Source organism: Phyllostomus discolor, chromosome 12, assembly GCF_004126475.2.
Source record: "Phyllostomus discolor isolate MPI-MPIP mPhyDis1 chromosome 12, mPhyDis1.pri.v3, whole genome shotgun sequence".
Classification (NCBI taxonomy): Eukaryota; Metazoa; Chordata; class Mammalia; order Chiroptera; family Phyllostomidae; genus Phyllostomus; species Phyllostomus discolor.
In genome coordinates this window covers 72,976,723-72,997,048 of record NC_040914.2, presented here as the reverse complement: position 1 = coordinate 72,997,048, position 20,326 = coordinate 72,976,723, and the positions used below count along the sequence as shown (strand labels likewise).

General features: G+C 59.9%; 2 protein-coding genes across 4 annotated transcripts in view; both read right to left on the bottom strand.

The window, feature by feature from the left end:
* Positions 1 to 7,490, bottom strand: part of NECAB2 (N-terminal EF-hand calcium binding protein 2) — a 30,119-nt gene extending 22,629 nt beyond the window's left edge. The window contains exons 1-2 of one of the 2 annotated variants that reach the window (XM_036012280.1): positions 7,141 to 7,490; positions 3,552 to 3,576 (exon numbers count right to left, since the gene is read on the bottom strand). In XM_036012280.1, coding sequence (XP_035868173.1) covers positions 3,552 to 3,576; positions 7,141 to 7,233 — 118 coding nt within the window. In that variant the 5' untranslated portion in view covers positions 7,234 to 7,490. Of the gene's footprint in view, positions 1 to 3,551; positions 3,577 to 6,146; positions 6,407 to 7,140 lie in introns of those variants that run through there. The other variant, XM_028501870.2, reaches the window with a different exon arrangement.
* A 195-nt stretch (positions 7,491 to 7,685) lies between these two features.
* OSGIN1 (oxidative stress induced growth inhibitor 1) lies at positions 7,686 to 17,497 on the bottom strand. 2 transcript variants are annotated; one of them, XM_036012276.1, is made up of 7 exons: positions 17,364 to 17,497; positions 16,182 to 16,430; positions 13,868 to 13,972; positions 12,486 to 12,622; positions 11,502 to 11,693; positions 11,169 to 11,260; positions 7,686 to 8,979 (listed from the first exon to the last, which is right to left on the bottom strand). In XM_036012276.1, the coding sequence occupies exons 3-7, from the start codon at positions 13,932 to 13,934 to the stop codon at positions 8,031 to 8,033; spliced, it is 1,437 nt and encodes a 478-aa protein (XP_035868169.1). In that variant the 5' UTR covers positions 13,935 to 13,972; positions 16,182 to 16,430; positions 17,364 to 17,497; the 3' UTR covers positions 7,686 to 8,030. The 2 variants fall into 2 exon arrangements, with proteins under 2 accessions (XP_035868169.1, XP_035868168.1); XM_036012275.1 differs by lacking the exon at positions 16,182 to 16,430.
* Positions 17,498 to 20,326: the final 2,829 nt, after the last annotated feature.

The following is a 20,326-nucleotide window of genomic DNA, read 5'->3' as shown; positions in this document are numbered from 1 at the left end:
CAGCTCACAGAGAGTTAGTGATTCATTCAGCAAATTCCCAAACCAACAGACCAACACCTACTAGAGATAATCCTCAAGCCAAGAAACAAGAAGTAGCTAGCCTGCCAGGGGCCCAGTCTGCACGAATTCAACAGCGAGCACCTACTCACTGCCAGGCACTCTTCCCTCCTGTGAGCCACCTGATCGCCCAGGGGCAGGCACTGTTTACGGCAGCACCACGCCTGTAAGAGGTATGTCCAAAGCCGGAAGTCTGATGATCCCTCTCTCTCTCTTCCAAATGCCCAGATAATCTCCCCACACTTAAATTATATCTCCAATGCCAGCACCCAAGTCCTGATTTGGGGAGAGGGATTGACCCCTCTCTGTTCTGCCACATCCACCCAGCAAACTTCAGACCCAAGCCTTTGCATGGTTTGAGGTGTGACGGTTGTCACCGTTGGCCCAGATGCGACCATCAAGATGCCAAATCACAAGGAAAGGAGGTGGCTGGCCTGAGCCCAGTGCTGGGCTGCCCTCCTCGGGGCTGGGCGTGGGTGCTGTGGTTCTGCAATGGGGGGGCGGGGATAGGATCTGTAAGAGGGCACCGCAGCTGATGCGTGCCACCTGCCCCTCCCGCATTCCCCTCCCCTGTCTCACCACTTCTCCCTCCACCTGCAGTCACCCTGGCACAACTGCTGAAGCTCTCAGGGTTGGGCGCGGAAGGGCCACTGAGGGAGGGGCTCACTGCAGAACCCCAGGGCCTCCAGGGGAGTCATCAAGTTTCCACCCTTGGCTCCTCCCACCTGAGCACACCTGTGGACCAACCTCTGGCAGGCTGATCTCCAGCCCCCTGCAACCATCACCCCCTCCTCCAGGATCAGTCCTGCTCCTTAAAGGAACGGTGTCCGTGGGAGGCAGCTGAAGTCAGGGAGAATGGCAAGCCCATGGCACTGCACTGTACAGCCCGGTCCCTCTATGCAGACCCCCTTCCAGCTAGGCTGCAGTCAAAGCTCCTGCAAGCCCACAGGGCACCTCTGTGTGGATGAGAAGGAGACGCCCTTTCCTGGTTGGGGGTGGGGGATGGGGTGGGAGATGGGTTGGGAGCCAGCATGCAGGCTGGACCTGAGGCCCTCACATCCTTCAAGGAGATGTCCTTGTGCAGGGCACAGCCTGCCCCGCTGGGCGTGGGTGCTATGGTTCTGCCCTGGCAGATCTCCTTGAGCCCAGATTCCTTGAGAGAGGTCCTTCCCACATTTTAAAGGCTCTGGAGCTTCTACCTCTGCTCCCAGCAGCTCTGTGTGGGCTCAGAGTTGGGCAATAGGACAAGCTCAGGGCAGGGAGACCCTGTGGAGACTCCCCTCCACCTGCCACACTGTATCAGGGGCTGGGAAAGAGTGAGGACACTAATGTGAGTGCAGGTGCGTGCATGGGGGGCTGGGGGCAAGGTCCCAGGACGCCTTCGCCCTCGAAGCTCAGGCTTCAGTGACACAGAGGGAGAAGGAGTTTGTAACTTTCAAACGCAAGAGCCCCCACCCCAATACACCCACCTGGAAGATCCAGAAATCTACCATGAATAGTATGAGATACTGTGAAAAATGAAAACTCTAAGCTGTGGTTCTTTGTAGTCTGGGCAGGAGGAGACTTTCCAAGTTCCCTTTGGCAAGATCCGTGATGAAAACCAGGACCCACAGTGTAGAATCAGGGCAGACACGTGCGGCTCTCACTGTGTATTCACTCATTTGGGCTTCAGCGCCCCCCATGGCATGGTAGCACCACCACCCCCGTTTTACAGAGCCGTAAACCGAGGCAGAGCAGTTAAGCGACTTGCACAGGCCCCACAGCTGGAGTCCAGCCCGGGCCGTCTGGCTCCCGAGTCCATGCTCTCAACCCAACGTGGCACAGGGTCTCGTGGGAGACCTCCAGCCCCAGGGCCCCATGGAAGTCTGGAGCCAAGTCCGGGCACGTGCGCTATGATTGACCACTCGTGTCTGCCCGGGCTTGGCTGGCAGTCTCCCTGCCCCCATCCACATCCTCCTGCCTCTCTGTGCCTCTGTCCAGTCTGCAGCCAGGAGGGCAGGCAGGAGAGGCTGCCAGGCCTCCAGAGCACAAAGCCTTCCCAGCTGACATTTACCATGAATGTCCCGCCACAGCCCTAATGAACCCAGATCAGCTAATGAGAGAAGCGACCTCTCCGGCCCAGCCAGGCCCCTCCCTGTCCAATTAGGCCAGCAGGCCTGGCACCTCCACCCCAGTGGGCCACTTGCAGGTGTCTTCCCTAATTAGCATGAGCTCAGCCTCTTCTAACAGTGACCTTTCAAATGCCAGGAGTCTATCGCTGGAGAGAAATGCAGTCTCTGTGGAGAAATCTGGGTTCAGGGGGGGCAGCCAGAGGCCACCGGTGCCCCTGTAACCCCTTGGAACTGTCTCCTTCCCACCCTCCACCCAGGGCCCAGCCTGAGACCACACTCGTGTCTTCCACGCAGCTGCCCCCCGCTGCCCGGCGCTCTGCCGCTCTGCATCGTACACTCCCAAGGATGCCTGGGGAGGGCAGCAAATGCTTGTGTTCAGCAAGTGCGTGCACGTGCCTCTGTGTGTCTCTGCCTGTGTCTACACCCACTCTCACCCGCACGTGGGCACCACCTCCAGCCCCTGCCCACACGACGTTTTCAAGCTGCGTTGGGCTGAGTCGGAACGTCTGGCCCTGCCCAGCTGAGGGGCTCAGTGGCCAGGGCTCCACTCTCCATCCTCACGACAGCCTTCTGAGCCTCGTATCAGATTCAATCCCCCCACTTACAGATGGGGAAACTGAGGCCCGAGAGTTTGGTGACCGGCCTGAAGTCACAAAGCTGTGAAGCGGCTGAGGGAGGGCTTTGACCCAGGCAGCCTCTGTGCCAGAGGAGGGCCCCGCCTCTTCCCCACAGGCTTCGTACCCCCCCTCCCCCTGACACACATTAACCCTGGTGACAACCCCCGTGGCCGCTCGGTGGCAGCTGGGAAGACTTGAGGCCCCACGAGGAGTATGGGCTGGGCCTCGGCGGGGGCTGCGGGGATGAAACTGAGGTCCCCGCAGCTGTGCTCAGCGCCTCGCCTGCCTTCACGAGCTGGGCTGCCCTGGGCAAGTCGCGTAACCTCTCGGCCAGCACGGAGCTGACACAGCAGAGGACTCAGCACCGACTGCATCAGGCCGCTGTGAGGAGGGAAGTGTGCCAGGGCCTGTGAGGGGCCTCGAGTGAGGCCGGAGGCTTCCTTAAGTGGCAGTTTCTAGGCCTCTGCCTGGGCCGCCCTGGCCCAGCCCAGCTGCATAAGGGTTGATGCACCGAGCGTTTATCACGGCCGTCCTGGCTTCACAGACATCAACTCACAGAACCCTCCTGGTGTCCCTGCTCTGTAGGAACTATGGGAGTCCTAGAGGGGAAACTGAGGCACAGAGCAGAACCACGATGTGGCCTTCAGACTCCAGAGACCTGCACTCTTCACCTTTAGGTTCAAGGTTGTCCAGTCCCTACCTCTGATCCTTTGCCCTGAAAAAGAGCAGGTCCTCATTCAGGAGCCAGCCTGGGAGGGAAACTCACCATTTTTGTCCGCACGGCGGAAAATCTGCAGAGAAGAGAGGTTGGTTGAGTCAGCCCTGGACCAGGGGTGTAGGCGCCCTCCGGTGGCTCCCGACCTGACACAGATATCCCACTCCTCCCCACGTGGCTTGGGAAGCGGAGCCCCCACTTTGTCCCTCCCCAGGAGGAGCCCTGGCTGGCTGCGATCCCGGGTCGGGCTGGGGAAGGATGCCGCAGGCAGAGGCCCTCCCAGCCACCCTAGCGGAAGCAGCCGCCCACCCTCCCTTCTGTGCCGCCAGCCTGCCCACAGCCACGCTGACAGACACACGCACACGCATGTGGAGACTCGGGCTCACGCCGTCCACATGCTTGGTGGTGCACTCCCAGAGCCGTCAGTCCACGTGGCTTCACCCCTGTTGCATGTTCAGTCGCACCCTCAGAATGTGTGTCCCATGGACGCAGCCACAGGCTTTACACCCTCACACCCCTCCCAGAAACCCTTGGGGCCGCAGTTTCCTTCAGGGAGGTTGGGGTAAATCTGAACAGGGGTGTCTGCTAAGGGAACCCTGAGGCTTGGCACGTGGACCAGCCACGACAGGGTGGGATTTTTCTGGGTGCGCAAATGTGCTGGGAGCTCAGAAACCCAGGTGCTGCGTCAGGCAGGGATGGGGAGGGATGGCCCATGCCCTCCACCCCAACCACAGCTTGAGCTTGGAGACCAGACTCCTCCTCCTCCTCCTGGTATTTTGGGACCAGGTAAACTGTCATGGAGGGAGGAGGAGGTGGCACTGGCCCCTCTGGCCATCCCGCCTTTGGTCCTTCCCCGGGATAAAGGACAGCTGCCCCTCCCCTCCAAGCAGTGGGGCAGGCACCCATTACCAGGCACCCAGGGATGTGACAAACTGAAGCAGCAGCTTGGGAGGGCTTCTCTTTGGGAAGGACATCACCCCCTTCCTTAGCTGAACCTGATTCCAGGGCACTGGGCAGGAGCCTCCGTGGCTGGGGCAGGAAGGGGAGCAGACATCAGAGCACCACAGACCCTCCTCAAAGCGTCAACCTGGGCACCCCACACCTGTGCTCCTGGTGACAAGGTTCCTCGAGGCTGGGGTCCCACCCTCAGGTGCCTGCTCCGGGGCCTGGGTGTTAAGTGAATGACACGCCACATGACGGGGCTCCGGGAGGCTGCACGAGCCCTGAGCCCCCACCTCCGCTCATCACCCCACTTCACAGATGAGGAAAGGGAGGCTCAGAGCCCTCTCGCGGCACTCCAGGAAGGGGAGCCCCACTCCCGTACCATTAGAGAAGAGAACCAAGCGTCTGGACTGGCTTCCCTGCACGGGTGGGCCCAGGGCTTTCCGCTGTGAACTCTGCTGGGCTGTTGGGAGGGAGGGCTCCCTGTGTGTCCAGCCGTGCATGTGTGTGGGTGTGGGGGGCACTAGGACCGCAAGCACTCCCAGCAAAGCTCCACCTTCCTGCCCTGCCCAGACCTCTCTGCTCCGAGCCAGCTGTGGGTTCCAGGAAAGAAGAGAAAATCCACGCTCCCCTACACTCACAGGGATGTGCAGAACACCCCCCCACCCAGACAACCACCACGCACACTCGAAACACTCCCACCCCTGGGACCACCCACCAGGCAGGACCCTCACTGGGACATGCATGTCCCACCGCCCTGCTGAGTCCTGCAGTCTGTCAGCGGGGGCGTGGGGTGGGCAGGATGAAGCCCCTCCACTTTCCCCTAGCCCTCCACAGGGCAAGGCCCCCATCCCCTGCCACCCACCCTGCAGGGTCTCCCTCCCACTGGGGAGGAGGAGGTGGAGCTGGCTTCCCAGAGGTGGGCAGTCTGGGTTCCAGAGAGGATGGGGGGGGGGGAGGTTAGTAGGGATGGAGGGGGAGGGTAGGGTGGGGGAGGGAATGGAGAGCAGAGGAGACTCAGAGTGGGTGGGAGTGGTGATGGGGGAGCCGGGGGTCCAGACTCAGGGCCCATGGGGGTGGTTCCGGCTGTATGGAAAGGAGAGGCAAAGGAGGATGGGGGGCAGGGGGGCTTCGCTCTCAAACAGAGGGTGGCAGGGCGAAAGGGTCTTGGATCGAGGATGAGAATACGGGGCTCAGGAAGGGAAAGGTGGTCTTAGGAAAGTAGCAACTCAAGCGGGGCCCCAGGATGGAGAGGAGGAGGGGCTGGGGGCGTCGGGGGCTCCGGTCCTGAGCAGGAGCGAGGGTAGAGGTTGGCGTGCAGGACTGGAAAACCACGGGAATTTCGCCAGGACAAAAGTAAGGGGGCGGTGGCCGGGTCGAGGGGGCTCCAGGATCCCGGTTCCGAGAGATGGGAATCCCGAGAAGCTGAGGGAGGGGGCGGGAGAAGGGGTTTGTCTGGGTCAAAAGATGAGACTGGACCTGGATCAGGACCGATCCGAACGTGGAAGGGTTGGGGGCTCGCGCTCTGGGATGCAGAGGGGCCGGTGCGGGTCCCGCTCCGAGCTGCCGAGGGGGATGGGCCAGGGGTCCCCTGCTCCGGGAGGAGGGGGCCTCGGGGGTCCCGGCGAGGACGAAGGAGGGTGGCGTTGGGGGGTTCTTCCCATGGGAGGAGGGGTCTTGGGGTCCCGGCCCGAGCGTACTCACGTCCAGGATGACAGCGGTGCCCCCACGCAGCGAGGCGGGGCCCGGGCAGGGGCCGGGGTCTATGGCGGGGGCGTCGGGGGCGTCGGGGGCGGCGGGGACCAACGGCACCCGGGGCTCGCCCATCCTGGCGCCCACCCAGCGCAGCAGCCCGCCCAGCGCCCGGCCCTGCTGCGGCGGCTCCCGCAGCAGCCTGTGCGCGCCGGCCCTGCACAGGCGCGCCGCCCGCTCGCACATCGCGCCGCGCCCGCCGCCGCCCGGAAGCCCGCCGACCCCCGCCCGCCAGCCCGCGGCCCGCCCCCGCGCGACCCCCTCCCCGGCGCTGCCGCCGGCGCCGCCCCGCCCTCCCTCCTTCTGCCCCCACGGCCGCGGCCACCGCGGGGACGGGCCGGCGCCGGGGACCAGGCGGGGAGGGGTGTGCGCTCCGCCCGGACCCCGAGCCACGTGCCTGGTCTCCACCGCCCCACCTCCCCTGGCGACCGCGCGCGGCGGCTGAGGGGTGCCCGCGGGGGTGCCGATCTGGGGGCTGAACCTCGATTCAGCCTGGGAGGGGGCTGCCCAGTAAGCGCTGGGTTGGTGGGGGTCTGGCTGCGCGCAGGCGGAGGCGCCCCTGGGAGTTTCCCCCTTCCCCTGAAAGTCTCCCACTCCCCAACACCAAGGACCCCGCACCAAGGACCCTCCACCCCGCCCCTGGCGCCTCCGCAGGGGCCGGAGCGCGGTGTCCGGCGAGTACGGAGCGCCCTCTGCCGAGTATGGAGCGCCCCAGCCCCAGGCGTCGGTGCCCGCTCTCCGGGCTTCCACCGCCACTCCCGCGGGCACCCATCCTTCGCTCCTACGGGCATGAGGCTCCCTCAGACCTCTCCTCCCAGAACCGGTCTTCACCCCCGATCACCTTCTTTCCCTGACACTCCAGCGGATGCGATAAGGAGCAAAGCTAGGTGCTAGGCCCTGGGTCCCAATAATGGGCAAAAGGGGTACTTCGCCTCCTGGAGCTCACATCCGAGTGGGCAGAGCCAGAAAGTGGACAGATTCCACAAATGAATGAACCTTTAAAACGGAACTGCTGTGAAGAGGTGGCACCTTGGGCCATGAGATGGGAATTTGCCCTGATGCTCGTGGAGGGGTTGGTATCAAAAGAAGCTTCGCTGAGCAAGTGATTCTGTCCTGAGAGAGTGGAAAGAGGAGGAAGGGTTAAAGAAAGGAGGGGAACTGGGCTTGAGGCTGCTGAGCAAAGGCCCTGGGCCAGGTGAAGGAAGCATGGTGAGCCTGAGGGTTGAAAGGCAACAATATGCTGCAAGGGACAGTGGGAAGGGCCTTGGGAAGCCTCCCCAGCACTCCATTCCTCACACACCCTCCGTTCCCTTCTCAAACACACTGCCTTATCTGCCACACCTGGGGCACTGTCCCTTGTCTCCCAACCCCCAGCCAAGGCCCTCCTCCCACATGGCCCTGTGCTGCTCCCTCACCCCCACCCCCAGCTCCTGGAGCAGACTCCCGGGCACTGGGCCCTTCCCCAAGCACAGAGTTCTCAGACACGTGAGGAGAGGCAGGTGCTGGCTTTATTTGGAACCCGACTCTGGAAGGAGTGGGCCTGGAGTCCTGGGTCAGCGCCCAGCCGACCCTAGTGACCCCGCTCACACTGGCACCTTCCCCTCCACCTCCCAAACACAGGTCTGGGTCTCCGCAGAGCTGCAGCCACCACTCCCACTCCCAGCCCGGGCACTGCCCCGCATCCAGGCAGCCCGGGCTCCTGTTCCTCTTCATCCGAGAAAACTGCTGCAGGAGCCAGGAAAGGCCCCCTCCCTTACTGGGCACTGTGTGAACACCGGGGCTGTGGTGACCTCTTCTCCTCTTTAGGGCCTAGGTGTGAGGGTGTCAGGCAGGGTGCTAGGGCGGCTTCCTGGCCTCCTTTCTCAGCAGGGAGCTGGCCACGGCCAGGGCTCCACCCTGCACGAACCGCACGAAGTTGTCCCCAGCCAGTGGCCCCACAGCATACAGGCCCTGCTGCTGTGTGCTCTGGTAGGTGAAGGGGTCCACGTCGATGGGGTTCCTCTTGGGGCTCAGCGGCTGCTCAGGGTCCACAGCGAGGTCAGCGCCCGCTCCAGGGAGGAAGGACAGGTTGGGGTGGGAGCCAATGAGGACCAGCACCAGGGAGATGCCAAAGACCTTCTGGAGTCCGTTGGGGTCCTGGAACATGGCCTGGTGGTCCTCCTTGAAGAACAGCAGCTGGTGCTCAGGGAGGCTGCAATAGCCCTTGTAGGGGCTGGGCGACAGGATGGACTGCTCCCGCATCATCTGGTGCACCTTGTGGTACTCAGGGTACAGCATCTTGGGCAGCTGGTTGAAGACCAGGCCGGGGTCATCCACGGGCCGGCGGAAGGCATGGATCACGGGGATGTTGTAGTGACGGGCGTAGAGGACCGCGTCGGCCGCCGACAGCCCTGCGCCGACGATGAGGATGGGGTCCGAGGCCGGAGTCAGCGTTCCTGCTCGGATGGCCAGCTCCAGGGCCGACAGTTCATAGTGGACAAAGGGCAGGGTCTCCCCGGGGATGCCCAGCCGGGCCGGACTGTCCGACGTGCCTGTGGCCAGGACCACATTGCGGGCGCAGAGGGAGAAGGGCTGCCGGCTCTGGTCCTTGGCAATCAGGAAGCCGCTCACCTGGAAGAGGGGGCTGGGGTCTCGGGCCCCAGCAACACTGGGCTCGGGCATCCTCCGTGCCACAGCTGTGACCACAGCACCAGACACGAAGTTGTGGCTCAGGCCCTTCTTGCTCACATAGTCCACGTAATAGTGAGCGATGTCCCCAGCCGTGGCGCGGCTGTTACGAAGACCTCTGTGGAGGAGGACATGGAGGCGTGAGTGACAGAGAGTGGACCGGGGCGGGGGGCGCGATCACGCGGGGCAGGGAATGACCAGGCTGGCACCAGGCCCTGGAGCCAACCACGGCTGTGCGCCCACCACCAGCCTGGACACTTGGCCAGTGGTGGCGCCTCTCTGGAGCCCCAGTCTCCTCCTCTGCAAAATGGGGCCATATGAGTACCTTCTCAGGGCGGCCTCTAGAGGTCCGCCTTGGGTTCGCACCCTGCCCCTGCCCCAGTGAGTGGTTTCCTGAAACTCTCTGCCTCAGTTTCCTCATTGCAGAGTGAGGATGATGATGGCTATATGAAGGAAGAGCTTAGAAGAGAGCCTGACATCCAGTAAGTGACATGAAAGGGTCAGCCACCGTTAACATTACCTCCAAGGATGAATCAGTGTCAAACATAAATATGGTAGGATTCTGTTTTCATAAATTCAGAAACAGGCAAAACTAATCTGTGCAGTTAGAGGTCCAGACTGTGGTTGCCTCTGGGGAGGAGAGGGGGTGGGCACTGGGAGGGGCCTGGGGGGTTCTGTGGAGAGGGGATCTATTTCCTGAGTCCGGGTGGCTGGACCCAGGTGTGTCCACTCTGAGAAATTTCATCCACCTGCACACATAGGAGTTGCAGACTTTTCTATACTCATGGTGTATTTCACTGAGGGGCTGACTACAAAAGGAATCCCCGCAGAACACGCACTAGCCTGGCCCCCAGCACATGCAGGACCAGCCGGGACCACCCATCATCATCCCACTGTCACCCCTGGCTTGGCCGAGGGCCAGAGTGGCTGGCGCAGGGATGCAGGCTGCGGCACCCTCCCAGCCCTCCCTGCGTCTGTCCGGGTGCCCTCGGGGAAGGCACTGTCCCCAGCTGTGGACATAGTGTTAGAGATGAACTCACTTAACGGGAATCCTAAGTGACACCCAGACACATCCCCCAGGGCCACTGCAGTCAGCCTGCTACTGAAGCTGGCAGTCTGCTACTGAAACTGGAACTCTGGAAATCATTCTGGGCTTCTCACCCACCTTTTCTGTTTTAAAAGACCTGTGCTAAGATGTCACCTCGGTATCACTTATAGAAATGGCTCGTTAGAAAGGATGACAGTTCCGTGACGGGGCAGTGACTTAGGATCCGAGGCAGCACCTCGAGGGCAGGGAGTGCATATGCCTGGTTTCTGGCCCCGGCGTCTGAGCACAGGGCCTGGGACACAGGAAGTGGGCGTGGAGTCATTTGCCCTCCCTGGGGAATATTACGTGGCCTTGAAAAAGGTGGTTGCAAATGCTGTCACCGCCACATGAAATGCTGGGGTGTAACAGTAAATTTTAGAAGTTGGATATGGAAGGGTGATGTCTACCAGTGAGATGTGAGTTCCTGCCTGTTAACACACAGCTGCGTGCGGGACGTTTTCCTACCAAGCCTGCAGGGACGAGCGCCAGAGAGACAGACAGTGAGCCTTGGATAAGCGGAGTGCCTGCCAGGTGGGGGTGGCGTGTCCCCTGTCACAGCCCCCGAGGGTGGAGGAAACAGGGCAGATGAGCACACGGGGGCGGGGACCCTCTGCCTGGATCACTGGGCAACCCCACGCCTCGCACCCCAGGGTGAGCAGAGGCTGGGATGCATTTACTCAGCGATCTGTTTCTCCAGGGCGGCCGGTGGTGCGCAGTGAGGCCGTTAAGGGGCAGGAAACAAGACGGGGAGAAAATACCCCAAGATGTGTGGGGCTGGGGTGAGTCGTCTTTCCTTTCTCAGTTTTCAGTTTTCTATAGTGTGGTTGTGTTCCTAATGCAAAAGCATCAGACATAAATAAAGGAAGGAAGGAAGTGTATCCTTTTAGCTGACCTAGAGGGAAAGAGATTGTTCCAGACCAGGCTCAGACTGGGGGAGGGGCAGCAGGGAGGCCCGAGGACTGGGGAGCAGGGGGAGGGCCAGTCATGTGGGAGGAGAAGGGGGCACTGGACTAGAGACCTGGGCCAGCCCAGCTCTGCTGAGCACTTCTGGTGTGGGTCTGCACAAGTCCCTTCCTCATCAGAGCCTCAGTTTCCCCTTGGGGTCCGAGAAAGGCAGACCAGATGAACCCTGAAGCCCCTTGACCTTGGCTCCTGGGCTCAGGGTAGAGGGCGGGCCTGGGTGCTCCCCGCCCACCCTGGGCTTCCCAGGGCCGTCTCACCTTCGCTTCTTGCACATCCAGTCCTTGACCTGCAGGTCCGGCAGCCCCATCCACTGGCCTTGGCTCAGGGTCACCATGGAGCCTTCAATGGACTGTGTGGAAAAGCGATCCTTTGGTCCAGGCCTCTGCTAGCCCCCAGCCCGCTTGGGCTAGAGGGTACAGGAAGCCTGAGCTCACACAGAGAAATGGGAGAGGGAGGGGGGAGTGGAGGGGCAGTGAATAGGGACAGGCAGGGGACGCAACAGTCCGAACCCTGAGTTAGGGAGGCGGTCTCCCCAAGACTTCACGTAGGCTCGGCCCAAGTCCCCTCGCACCCCTTCCAGGCCCACTTACGTGCCAGGCTCCCCCAGGCAGGTTCCGGCCCAGGACCACATGGGGGATGGCTCGCTCCTTCTGGAGCCTCCAGGTGAGCACGGACTCCATGTCTCCCCCAAAGTCTGTGTCTGGGCGCAGGAGGGCATCGAAGAGCAGGGCCACGGGGCTTTGGCTCCGGCCTTCGAGGCCTTCGGACAGGTAGTCCAGGTCCTGCAGGGGGGCACAGGTCAGAGGGGCCGCCAGGGGCAGGCTGCCCTGTCCCGCTTTCCCATCCTAATGTCGGGGGTCAGAGGGGCGGGGAAAGGCTGCCCCCCAGAAGGAGACAGTACCCAGTGGCATGTTAAAGGCTCCTACGAGGCCTGCAGAGGTTTAATTTTGCCAGCCCAGTGTTGCTCAGACTGGAGTAGGAGCATTTTCTCAGCGTATTAACTGAGGAACTAGTGTTCTGTGGAAAGGGTTTTGAAAACTGCTGATCTGGACCGAACGTGACTGACTTCCTCATCCACCCACTGGGGGGTGGTTGGCGACCCGGAGGACGGAGCCTGGCTGGAGGGGAGGCGCTCCATGGATGGCCTCTGGGGAGGTGAGGAGCGTGGCGTGGGGGCTCCGTGAGCCTGGCTGGGCAGGAGGCAGTAGAACTGGGGACTGAAGATGGGGGGCTCAGCCCGGGCACCCCTGACCTCTGGGCTGGGTGCTCTCTGTGGCTGGTGAGGTCTGGTGCATTGCAGGATGTTGAACAGCACCCCTGGCTGTCACCTTCTCAGCCAGTGGCAGCACCTCTCCAGTTGTGACAACTGACATTTTCTACAGGGGTTGCTGAGGGTCCCCAGTTTAGAGCCACGGGTCCAGGGGGGCTGGACAAGCGGATGTGGCACTTGTAGATCTCAAGAGAGAGTCCCGGTTTCTCTTTCAGTTCCCATGGCTGATTCTGTGGCCTCTCCTGTCCCTGTTTGGTCCTGCTTCTAACAAATGCCCACTTTGGTTGCTGGAGCTTTGGCCCACCTGGTCCAGGATGGAGACCCCCGGTGCCTCCAGGAGCTTCCTCTGCAGCAGGGGATGTGGGTGGACGGCATCCGGTTTCATGTAGGGGGTGTAGCCAGACAGCAGGTAGGACAGGCAGATGCCCGAAGGCCCGTTGCCTGGGGAGAGAGGGCCAGGTCAGAGGACAGCACTTTGAGGTGCAGGAGACCACAGCTGCCTAGGGCTTTGTTTTTGACCCGACTTGGTCATTGAATTACTCTTCATTCATAAAAATAAAACATTTATTAAAAGCCCTTTGCACTTGCCAGGTTCTGTATATACTAACAATCACTAAAAAAAGCAATGAACAATCTCTGAGAGCTTACTAGGTGCCAGGAGCTGCATTACTGAAACGACAACTTTGTGGTAGTAACTGCTGACATTTATTGAGTGCTTACTGTGTGCCAAGCCTTGTGCCAAGGAATGTTAATAATAAATTAATCATAAGCCGACAGCTGCAGCTGTCATGCTAGGCCCTTGAGTGCCCTGGTTGTCCCACTGAGCTCCCCCAGTAACTGCAGCAAGCACCTGCTCCTCTCTTCCTCCTTTTATACTGGAGGAAACTGGGGCACAGAGATGTTAATGAACTTGCTGGTCGTCACACAGCTACTCGGAGAGTCTGAGCTAACTTAGAATGAGTCCTGTCCTTCCAGAGCTGACAGCCTGGTTGGTCAGATGGAGGAGCGAAATATGGTGGCACAGATTGCTGTGTGTTTGGGGGGGGTGAATCTTGGGGCCTCGGGAGGGGCGCAGGGGAGGGGTGCTAAACCACCTGTGGGCGTCCTGCCCCCACATCTGAATGAGTCACACAACTTATCTGTGTCATTTCTTGGGCAATTAACCTCATGACATTGCTTCTATTCTTATCATCTCTTCTTTCTTTATCTTGTGCCATTTAGAATGTTACCCGTTGTACAGCACTATAAAAGAATGAACCACATAAAACTGCTGATGTTCAACCGTTTGGACTTATAAAAATGAACCACATGTCCTGTGGTTCGATCTGATGCTTGTGTGGAGGAGGGGCCATTTGGCCCCCATCTTGGCAGACCTGAGGACAGGACAGAAAGCATCAGCTGTCCCATCCCTCAGGTACCCAGCAGGGTCCCAGGCACAGGGAGTGCAAGGGGCCACCCAGACTCTGGTCCAGGTCTGCGCCTGGCTGCTCTTCCTTTGCTGGTTCTTGGAAGGGTTACATTAAACAATGTTGCATACACTGTAAGTGTAGCCCTGGGCACATAGTGAACACTCACTATTTTAAAGACAAAAAACCCAGGTTGGGTCTTGCCTGGCCCCTGACCTCTGACCCCAGGGGCACCCTGGAGAGCCCAATGCAGCACTCCCCCGTCCAGGGCGGCACTCACCGATAATGACGACCTCCAGGGGCTCCGGGCTGCTGGTGTCGAGGTGGTTCTTCCTCCACTTGCTCATGGCTGCAGCTGGCGGAGGGCTTGGTGCTGGTAGCTGACCTGGAGGCACAGGGAAGGAAGGGCCACCGGGTGAGCCTTGGGTGTCATGCGGTCCCTTACCTCATACAGGATGTCCTCCTGTGTCCCTTGGGGTCAAGCCCAAGGTCCTCCCTGAGGCATATAAGGAGGCCTGACCTCTCCCTTCTTGCTTCTTTACATCTGCTCCATGCCAGTCAGGCCCTCCCCGTCCTCCAGTCATTCAGGGTCCCAAGCCTGGTCACCTATGTCTCTCTGAGCCTGGGTCATTCTCCCCATCTCACCAGTGGGGCAGGAATAATAGGCGGAAGCCTATTAGTCACCTTCCATGGGGCCTCCTCTGCCCAACCCAGAAGGCAAGGCCTGCTCCGCAGGGCTGTGCCAGCCATTGCGCCAGACCTCAGGTCTTGGGTGTAGTCTGGTGGACTTTGGAGCCATCGTCTGGCCCCACTGAGGTGTTTCCCAGCTTGTGACCGTGGGCCCATTTCTGGACATCCCTGGGCCTCTGTTTACTCATCTGTAAATGGGAATAATGTCCTTAACCCCGTAGGGCTGCTGGGGACAGTGAGGTCATATATGTGAAGCACCTGCCTGGAGCCACAGGGAAAGGTCTGAGCTCACTGCCTGCCCTGCGGGCTGGGCAGGAACACATGGACTTGGGGGGACTTTGGAAACCTGGAGTAACTAGATTTGGGGAGAATGCCTGTAAACCCGCTCATTTCTGGAGCATCTGCGCCCCCTGCTGGTCATAGGCCAAGATCACTTGAAGGGACCCAAACCCTGTTCTTCACCGAGTAGCTGCTGCTGGAGAGTCCAGGCCCACATTCTCCACACCCCCAACCCCGCTATCAGGGCCCGGCTTTAACCACTGTACAGCAGCCCTGCCGTCCTGAGGGCCACAAGGCAACACCCACGTGATTGTGTGAGGAATGGGTGGGCACTCAGCGCTCGCTATCTACTGGGTATCTAACATCCTTTCCTCAAGTCCTGCTCACACTGACTGGGTGCAGAGAGTATTGTTAATGCTACTGCCCCATTTAGCAATGTATAAACTAGGGCTCAGAGAGGCCACACAAGCTCCTCCGTGTCATGCAGCAGGCTGTTAAGCGCAGAGCTAGCTGGTGCCAAGGCCTTGCCTGGGCCACGCCACTCGGCAGGCAGGGCTCCTCGCTTCGGTGGGGCCTAGGCCCCGGGACAGCCCCCCTCTCCTGTTGAGGTGAACCTGTGTCCTCCAGCATCTCCCCGAGGAAACAAAAGGTGGCACCCACTGACATCGGGGTGCACAGTCTCAGGCCTGGCTCCCTGCAGGGGCCTGTGCTGTGTGCCTGAGGAGAGGATTTTGGGGTTCACCACCACCACTCACTACAACCAGCTAACATTTCTGTTCTTCTGTGGAGTTGGCTGGGTGCCAAGTATGTCCTAAACACTCCATGTACATTAGCTAATTTAATTTTATCTAACTGGGTTGTTACAGGTAATCTTACAATCATTGCCATGTTACAGATGGGGAAACTGAGGCCCAGCAAGCTTCCTACAGCCCTGTGCGGTGTGCGAGGAGTTTTGCTCTGGCTTGCACGGGCTGAGCTGGAGTGCACCCAGGCCACTTTCTGGAGTGCAGTGTGACAGGCTGCGAGAGCTCCCTGCCAGAGGCCCTTCCCGCCCAGCTGAGTGCAGCACAAGCATTGGTCCCTGGGAGCATCCACTCACCCTAGGCTGTGCCTCAGCGCTGGGGGCGGGGGTGGGGGAGAGGGGGTGGGGTGTGCAGCCAGGGGGTGGAAATCCCAGCTGGGATACAACAGTTTCTCAGTAACCACCAACGGCCCTTGTGAATAGTACTGTAGGTCCCAAAGCCCTTCCCCTCATTCTCCTGGTACCTTCAAACAGCCCGGGGCACCCATTCCCTGTCCTCACTGTCCCCAGGAGGAACAGCAAAGGGGACACGTCTGATGTCCTTGCTAAATGCCCCCTGCACATTAACTCCTTTAAACCTCACAGTAACCCACTTTACAGATGAGAACACTGAGGCTGGGGGAGGTGAGGCCATACCTCTGGAGCTAGCATTTGACCCCTGTGGGCTGGGATCACTGAGACATCCATGTCCCCCCAGGTAAGCATGCCAACTTGCTCCCTGTCAGGCGAGGGATCAGAACTGGTAGCCCCTCGTTATGCTGCACAGGGGGCTTAGGGGCCCCGTTTACCACCAGGACTTTTGGACTCCAGGTCCAGTGCTCACTCCCAAAAGCTTCTGGATGTCATGCACTTGAGGTTACCACCCAGGGCCAACTGGAAAAGGTCATTTCCTGTGCAATGATACGTCCGCCTGAAGCCCTGAGCAGCTGAGGGCCCGCACAGCCTAAGAGGAGGGCCCACTGCCAAATTGCAACAGACACTTTGGAAGTTTTTCTGTTCCCACTTCTTTCACACTTAGTTTCGCGGAGCCAAAGCAGTCCATTTTCAATGCTAACTGTTTGTTTCAGCCCCTCTGGTTAAAGATGGAAAATGTCATCTAAGGAAAGTTCATATTAAAAACTGATTCAAATCCACAAAAGCAGATAAGCATAAGCAAAACGGAAACGATCGCACTTCGAACGACGTTCCCGCTGCATGAGCCGAGTTGGTGCTTCTGAGGCCACTAAGCCTCAAACTGCTCTAAGTCCCTGGGATGCCTGCGAGGCTGCAGGTTCAGCGCCTCCGGTGGCCCCTTGCTCGTGGGCTTTCCTCACCAGAGGGAGGACCGGAGGTCAGGAGGGAGGAGGTGGCTTGCTGGCTGCCCAGGACCGTGAGACCACGCCCACAAGCAAACATCCTTCCCCTTGATACCCTGTCAGTCCACCAAGAAAGTGGCATGAGGCTGTGGCAGGGGAGGATGAAGAGGCACTCTGCCAACCGAGCCTCCCGCACCGGGAGCCCTGAGAGCCCTGAGGTTTCCCGGACACCCTGATCTCCGCACCCTAGCCTTCCGTGAGAAGCCGAGTCCTTGGGACCCACGGTGCGGGCCGCTCAGGCCTTGGGCAGGGGGCGGGGCGGAGTTCTGCCCCACTTGAACAGGAGAAGTGGGGGCCCCAAGGGAAGCACTTAGTCTGGCTTTGGAGCCCACTGGGCAGCGTGCCTGGGGTAGCCACACCTCTCTCTCTCCTGCCAAGAGCAGCGTCACGTGGCCAGGGTGTGTCCTGACAGCGGGCAGCAAGACAGCTGTCTGGCTGAGGTTGCCAGGCACCTGGAGATAGGCATGGCTGCGAGGGGGAACCTGGCTGGGGGGCGCGGAGAATCATGCCAGCCTGGGAAGCCAGGGCAGGCCTCCTCCCAGGACCACCTGGAGGTTCCCTTGCCTGGTTCCAGGACCCTGCCTGCCTCCCCTACTCAGGACGTGCCACCGTTCCGCTCCCAAACTCCGTGCCTTGCGGAGGCCACTCACCTGACGAGCAGGGGATGAAGGAGACCAGGAAGCTTGGCCTGGTCAGACACTATGAGGGCCAGGAAGTCGGGGTGCCCGCTGAGGGAGGTCCACCATTACCCCTTGGGGATCTCAGAAGCTGTGAAAGGCCCCCGGCAAGCGAGGGTATTTCAAGGGTTGGAAAGAGGCGGGCGGTGGGCGGGGCCAGGAAAATCACTTTCATAAGCATGAGTCAGCAGGGGCCCCTGGATGAATGAACTTGGCAGTCATCCTGCCTGCCCCAGGGCCAGCCTTAAAGGGTCCACCCACGGGGTGGTCTGTGTGGCAGAGGGACTGGGGTGACCAGGCTGGCCTTACCCTTGGGGCTCAGTCAGTGAATGGAGGAACCAGGACCCCCTGAACAAGCCAACCTGGACCTTTCCCTTAGGGAGGAGGAGACAGACCTACCCAATGTAGAGCGGCACCTTTAAGTGGAGCGTCCCATTCCTTCACCCTCCCTCGTTCCACTGGTGCCTGCATCTGCTCCCCCTCCCACAACACGCCCTCTGGCACCGCGCTGTCCAAGCTGAGAACCCAGCTCTGACTCGTCCTGGGCAAGCTGCCTCAGTTTCTTCATCTGAAAAAGGGGGTCAAGTAACAGACTTTTCTGCTTGGGGTGGGAGTGACCTCACCCTTGGTTCCCTGGCCTGAACCTCGAAGCCTGCTCTCTGGTTCTTTTTTCTCCGGTTCTTTTCCTCGGCACATAGCAGTGCGCACTTCACATTTTGCTGATTCTTGCTTATTTTATTGTCTCTCTCCTCAAACCAGGATGTGGGTTCTGTGTGGGTAGGGAAGTGTAACTTTGTCTGTTTTATCCTGAGTCTCTGACAGTGCTCAGCATACAGTAGGCACTTGAGAAGGTGGGAAAGTGGGGAGGGAGGGAGGGAGGGAAGGAGGGAGGGAGTTGGGACAGTGTTTGGCCCATAGACCTCAGTGTGCACATTAGCGGTTATTTTCATTGCCCCCCATGTGTTGTCCTCTTATCTGGGGACTTTCTCGCCAGCCCTGCCCAGTGGACAGGGGCCTGTGGGTGGCCAGTGAAGCGCTCACTTTGCATGCAAAACTCAAGGAGGTGCCCAAAACACTGAGAGATCAAGAAAATATCTTAATGCAAATTTTAAAAAGTCACAATTAATGCAATACAACTGATGATAGACAAAGTATTAGAAGTCCAGATAAAGACAGGGTCTGGAGCAGGGCCGTGCTGAGCCACACCGAAGTCTGCGGCAAGCAATCAGAACACTGACGCTGTCTTTGTTTGCAGCTTCGCTATTCCATTCACCCTGCATTGGGCATTACTTCTGATTTTTAGAAATATTGCATGGGCACTATGTTTCTTGATTATGGGATGCCCCTTGCATTGTGTGCCAGAGGTGATATTTCTCTCTTTGTCCTGGTGCTGGTGGTGACAGGGGACCAGGTGTGACTGCAGGGTTCTTTCAGGGATGGGGGTAGGGCACCTCTGAGGATGCAGAGATCTGCTGGGACCTGGGGGGGGGGGCGGGGGAGGGAGAGAGAGAGAGAGAGGGAGGGATGGAGAGAGGGAGGGAGGAAGGGAGGGAGGAGTGGGGTGCCGACGCAGGGAGGGGCCAAAGCTGGGCACGAGCACATGGCACACGAAGTGTGGTCCTGGGCTTAGCGAAGATGTCAGGCCCAGTTGGGCCCATGGCCAAGGGTCTCAGGGGCTGGGGAGATGAGTGGGGGGGGCGGCTGGCACAGAGCCAGGCCTGCTTCGGGCCACACCCTTCCACCTGCCCTGTCCCCTGGGGCCCTCGGTATATATGCCTTGTGTCCAGGACCTCACTCTCAGAAGGACCCTGCACTTGGTTTAATGCACTGTTGTCATCACCTTAAAATCCTTAACAATTTTAGAACAAGCAGTCCCACATTGTCATTTTGCTCTGGGCCCCACATGTCTCGTGACGAGTCCAGGCTGGGCAGCACCTGCCGTTGTGTCGGGGTGCAGGGGGTGAGGGCTGGTTTCTGGGCTCAACCCTACAGGCTGGGTGAGCTCAGGGAGGTGCTGCCTCCTCGGAGCCTCATGTTATCCAGGGGAAAATGGCACTCATAGTCCTTCCCCCCGGGGCCCTTGGTAGCAGTGACCCCTGGGGTCACGTAGTGTGTGTGTGGGGGAAGTTAGAGGGAAGCCCCCTACCCAGCCTCAGCTCTGCTGAAGGTGTTCTGTGTGGCCTTGGGCCAAGGGTATACCTCTTTGGGCCTCTGTTCCAGCCATGGCCTCGTTGCCAACCGCCACTATTTGACACTCTGAAACCACGCCCCACATGAAGACCAGGACCCAGTGGGAGTCTGAGCACATGGGGAGCCCCGAGAGAGGGAAATGTCCAGCTTTGGTGACGTACCTCCGATGCAGGCTGCATCTTCCCCCAGGGGCCGCCTCTCCGGCTCCGCTTCCCCATCCCAGGCTCTGGTCTGCAACTGCCCGGTGCTTTGGGTGTGGAGACTGAGGCAGAGAGAGACACCCCAGGGTCAGAGACTCCCACTGGAGCGGGGGTGAGGCTTGGGGAGGCCTGAAGATGGAGGTCCAGAGTGGGGAGCCCAGGACGGAGGGGCTCGGGCATGTGTTTCCTCCCTGACCTGCCCAGCCACCCACACTGGCCCTGACCACTCTTCTGGATTTTGAAAATTTGCTGACACAGAGAACTGGGGGCAAGATGTGGACTTTCTCCCCTGCCACCTGTGTACTGGCCAGGAGATTATCGGAAATAGAATGTGTTGAACTGCTTCCAGAAAGGTCAACCAAGACCAAGACAGATAATGTCACAGACAGACAAAGGGGTGGTGCCTGAAGAGGGGCCATGGAAAGAGGAGGAGCTGGGGGACTTGTGCTCCCGGACCCCAGTGGGCACCCCGGTTCCTCCAGCCCTGCTCTGTCCCCTTCTCCACCATGAGTTCAAGGGACTGTGAAACCCCTGAAACGTGAGCCT